Source organism: Acomys russatus, chromosome 19 (genome assembly GCF_903995435.1).
Source record: "Acomys russatus chromosome 19, mAcoRus1.1, whole genome shotgun sequence".
In the NCBI taxonomy this organism is placed as follows: domain Eukaryota; kingdom Metazoa; phylum Chordata; class Mammalia; order Rodentia; family Muridae; genus Acomys; species Acomys russatus.
Genome location: NC_067155.1, coordinates 39952409 through 39957123, shown reverse-complemented (window position 1 = coordinate 39957123; position 4715 = coordinate 39952409). Strand labels below are relative to the sequence as shown.

General features: G+C 54.5%; 1 protein-coding gene across 1 annotated transcript; it reads left to right on the top strand.

Moving 5' to 3' along the window:
* The first annotated feature begins 273 nt into the window (after positions 1-273).
* Positions 274-2366, top strand: Mogat3 (monoacylglycerol O-acyltransferase 3). The gene is made up of 6 exons (XM_051162134.1): positions 274-461; positions 874-1052; positions 1207-1411; positions 1559-1733; positions 1858-2042; positions 2212-2366. The coding sequence occupies exons 1-6, from the start codon at positions 380-382 to the stop codon at positions 2364-2366; spliced, it is 981 nt and encodes a 326-aa protein (XP_051018091.1). The 5' UTR covers positions 274-379.
* Positions 2367-4715: the final 2349 nt, after the last annotated feature.

The following is a 4715-nucleotide window of genomic DNA, read 5'->3' as shown; positions in this document are numbered from 1 at the left end:
GACTACGGAATTTTCAACCTTGTTCTTGTAAAAGGCATGGGCCTCCACAGTACATGTCAGATCTCTACCACAGCCTACTTAGCAGAGGCCCTAACTGCTGTGGAGTTCAGCTTGCTCTAGGCTCCAGGCCACGCCCCAGGATCCCGGCCACGCCCTAAGTCTTTCCCACTCCATACTATTGGTCAGCTCTGTCAAGCTCAGGGAGAGATAGCTTTGCCTTGCCCAGTTCACAGTTCACTGTCCACGCAGCTCAATGTGTAGGTCAGAGAAGGGGGGCAGAAGTGGGGGTAGGTCCAGGGGTCAAAGTCAGAGGATTGAGTTAAGAAGGGGATGTGTACTTAAGCGGTGGGTTGCCCCAGTGCAACTCCCCTCTTAAAGTATGGCAGCCTCCTCCAGCCCCCTGCACCGGAGTCTTCAAGTGTTTGCAGTGCTTCAGTGGGTCTTTTCCTTCTTGGGACTTGGTGAGTCCCTAAAGGCGCTGGAGCCAGACAAACCTGGCTGTTTGGGGCTTTGGTCCCCCATGATCCTGAGGCGGCAGAATAGAAACTTCTGGGGGTCCTAAAAGGAGTCTGGGGCTTAAATACCAAAGACCTGGGGGGTGGGGTGGGAGGATGAGCAGAGAGGAAGAAAGAGCTTAAACATCAAGGTTCTTTTAGAAAAATATTTTTTATTGCATATATTTGTTTGTGGGGTGGCATGTTCATGCGGCAGTAAATTGGTGCAAAGCAGAGAGCAGTTTGAGGTAATCATTTCTCTCCTTGCATTCTATGGGGCTGGGGGATGAAACTCAGGTCATCAGCCTTGGCAGCTGGCCCTGAACACCTGGATTCTTAGTGTTCCCCCCTCACCCCCCCCCCCCATCTTGTCCTCCAGCCCTGCTGTGCCTGGCGGCCTTGATTCTAGCCTCCCTAGGCCGGGCTTGGACCCTTGTGGTCCTCTACCTGTTCTGGCTTTATCGAGATAGACACACACCCAGGATGGGGGGTCGCCGGTCTGCCTGGGTCCGGAACTGGGCGATCTGGAGGTATTTCCGAGACTACTTCCCCGTCACGGTGAGGGTTTGACCCCCCCCCCCCACCTCCCAGAAGGTGCGCTGGGTTGATGGATGGGTGGGTGGGGACTTCAATACATGTGGGCACCCCTCCCCCACCTCCGAAGCGGTTCCTCACCGGGAAATGGGTTACATTCGTACCCTCTGCTCTGCAGCTGGTTAAAACGGCCGAGTTGGATCCATCCCAAAACTACCTTTTCGGTTTTCATCCTCACGGGGTTCTGGTTGTTGGGGCCTTCAGCAACTTCTGTACAGAGGCCACGGGCTTCTCTCGCCTCTTTCCGGGTCTCAGGTCACACCTACTCATGCTCCCATGTTGGTTCCAAATGCCTCTCTTCCGAGATTACATTATGACCAGTGGTAAGGAAGCCCCTTCTCAAGATCACTAGGACCCCCGCTGTTACCTCACCCTTCTTATCACCTGGGGTGGGGTAGGGGGGTGGGGGCTCCTATATTCGCCTCTATCTTGGGGGTGTCCATGCACAGCTTTTCGTCCTCTCCACCCAGGTTTAGTCTCTTCTGACAAGGCTAGCGCTTCCTATCTCTTGTCCCACCCTGAGGGTGGCCGGGTGGCCGTCCTGGCTGTGGGAGGTCCCCTGGAAGCTTTGGAAGCAAAGCCTGGAACAGTGAGTTTGCGGCTCCGGCATCAGAAAGGATTCATTAAATTAGCCCTGGAACACGGGTGAGGAGTGGGCGGGCGGCGGCGGCAGGGCTATAGCCACCGGAAGTGCCTCCAAGAGAGGACCATGGAGCGGATACTTCAGGCCCCACGTCAGCCTCACAGGTGTCCGTTGCTGCTCCTCCAGGACCTCTCTTGTGCCTGTCTTCTCCTTCGGAGAGAATGAACTCTTCCGGCAATTTCCCAACCCGCCGGGCTCCTGGATACGGAGGGTGCAGGAAGCTCTTCAGAAGATGCTGAGTGTGGCCCTGCCTCTCTTTCATGGTCGCCTGGGTCTCCTGATACCTTTCCGTGTGCCCATCCACACCGTGGGTGAGTTATGTATCTCCCATCCTCTCCCAGCCCGAGGACTGGATCCTAGCTCTGTGGTCCGCGAAGCTGGCATTCATCCGGACACTGGCCTCGAACTCTGTCCAGGCTGATCCCCTGAGAGTGGGGCATCTCAACAATCAAGTCTTCTCCCATCATGTCCCCTCCACAGTGGGCGCCCCAATTCCAGTGCAGCGAAGCCCGAGGCCCAGCCAGGAACAGGTGGATCAGTTGCATGGGCTGTATGTAGAGCGTCTCACACAGCTGTTTGAGGAACACAAGACACGCTATGGTGTCCCTGCTCATCAACGCCTAGTCCTCCCCTAGGTGTGTCCATGTGCCAGTTGTCCCCGCCTTCCTGAGTGACAGTGGGGGGGAGCGAGGCTGGGGAGGGGATTAAAGGTGGGAATAGACGAGAAGCCTTTGTGTGTTTTGTACAAGTTCAGGGGAGGGAGAGATAAGTCACTGCCACTGGGCAGAGACCCCGCCCCCCGCCCCCCGCCCCCCCCCCCCCCCCCCCGCCATTGTCTCCACTGATTCTGGTAGCTTTGACCACTCCCAGGGATCTGCAAACTGATTGCATTGCAAGCCGCTGCCTTCCTGTCAGGGTCCTCTCCCCCTGCCTGGCCTGTATGTTAGAGATCAAAGTCTCAGGTCCTCACCGCACCCGCACCCCACCGTTGCCTGAGACTGTGGGCTGGTGGGCGTTCCTACCTTACTGCCTCGGTCACCAGGGAGGAGAGTCTTGTCCCTTTTCTACACTCTTTCTCCCTCACTCCAAGCTCCTCCCAGTGTCTTGCCCAGACTCATTGACCAAGGAAGTTCAAAGGTCAGTCCAAGAAGGGGCCTAGAAAGTTCTGGGGCTCCGGGGCCAACATCTGATCATTCCAGAAGTGAACTGCTCCCTGGGAATTCATGTCCCTCAAAACCTTCACCCTCTGTTTCCCAGATCCCAGAGACCTGGTGATGCCCTGGGGGCCACCAGGATGGATGTTCCTATAGCCCCTCTTTTTCTCTCACCTTGAAAACACCTCAGAAGTAATAGCTTAAAGTGGTAGGCGCCTACCAATCCAGTGCTTGTGGTTTTCATCATGAGTAAGGTGACAGGAGAGGGGGTGGGGTGGGGGTCGGGCATGCCACAAAGCACATGTAGCCCTCAGTTTTCTCCTTCCATCACGTCCCGTGGGTCCCAGGGATTGATTTTAGTTCTTCAGGCGCTTGTTAGCAATCTCCTTTACAAGCTGAACAATCTCACCTGGCCTTCATCTTGCGTTCTGTGCCTCTTCCTCCTGGAATCTTCGCCCACACCTCGAAGCTGCTGAAAACCACAGAGCTGCCTGCTGACTAGAACCACAATGCCCAGACCCCACCCCCATGGGATCATTAGCAGAGGAATCTTTTGTAATTTCTCCACTGACAACAACGCCTTCTCCCAGCTCTTTCCCAGCCTTAGGACTTGGGTAGTCACATTAGCTTGACTCATCTTTCTGTCTCTTGAGAATACCTCATGTTCAATCGTGAGACTTGTCCTAGCCTCATGTCAACCTGACATGGCCCAGGGTCATTTGAGAAGGGGACTTCAATTGTGACATTTCCCAGATCAAATTGGCCTGTGGTGATGTCTGCAAGAGGGATTTTCTTGCTTGTTAATCAATGTGTAGGAAGACCCAGTCCACGGTGGGCAGTATCATTCCCTAGGCCTGTGTAAGAGTTAGCTAAGCATGAGCCTGTAAGCAGCATTCCCCTATGGTTCCTGCTTTGGTTCCTGCACTGACTTCCCACAATGATGAGCTGCAACCTACAAGTGGAAACAAATCCTTCTCTCCCCTAAGTTGCTTTTGGTCAGAGTAAACACACAGAGATGAAAAGTGGAAGCACTCATGGATCATCGGGCACCCTCTCCATAATTAACAAGATCCTTCCACAGAAGACTCCTCGCTTGGGTAAGAAAAACTGGCATGAGCATTGGTCCTACTCAGAGAGGGAACGCAGGGAATAGAGGACTTGGAAGAATCAGAACAGGAGGCTTGCTCTTTCTGTACTACAGAGTGGAAGTGGTAGGACCAGGGAGCTGGTGACAGTGCCCCACTCTTGTCCCACAGTGGCACTGTGAGTCCTATGAGTCGCCAGAGTCTGGACTTCACTGTGTCACAGCCCCACCTGGGCCAGGCAGTGACCTTCCTGATTGGGGGTGCACGGGAACCCCTGCATGCAGTCCCTGATAAGCACCACACTGCGCCCCCGACATGCAAAGGCTCTGTGCGCCTGGTGCTAAGGCACGAGTGAGCAGGGCTGCGGATTCCTTTCAGGTTAGGCGTTTTGCTTTGTAACAAGTCTCCTGTAGCTCAGGATGGCCTCGAACTCACTATGTAGCCAAGAATGACCTGGAGCTTCTGATCCTCCTGCCTCCACCTCTTGAGTACAGTGTGCACCCTCACGTCGGGTTTAGGCCATGCTGGGGAATGAAACCCAGGGCTTCATGCATGTTAGGTCATAGGTATATCTCATATATACACACACATATGTGTGTTATGTAAGAACACACACACATAAGCCGGGCGTGGTGGTGCACACCTTTAATCCCAGCACCCAGGAGGCAGAGGCAGGCGGATCAGAGCTTTGTGAGTTCAAGGCCAATCTTGTCTACAAAGTGAGTCCAGAACAGCCATGGCTACA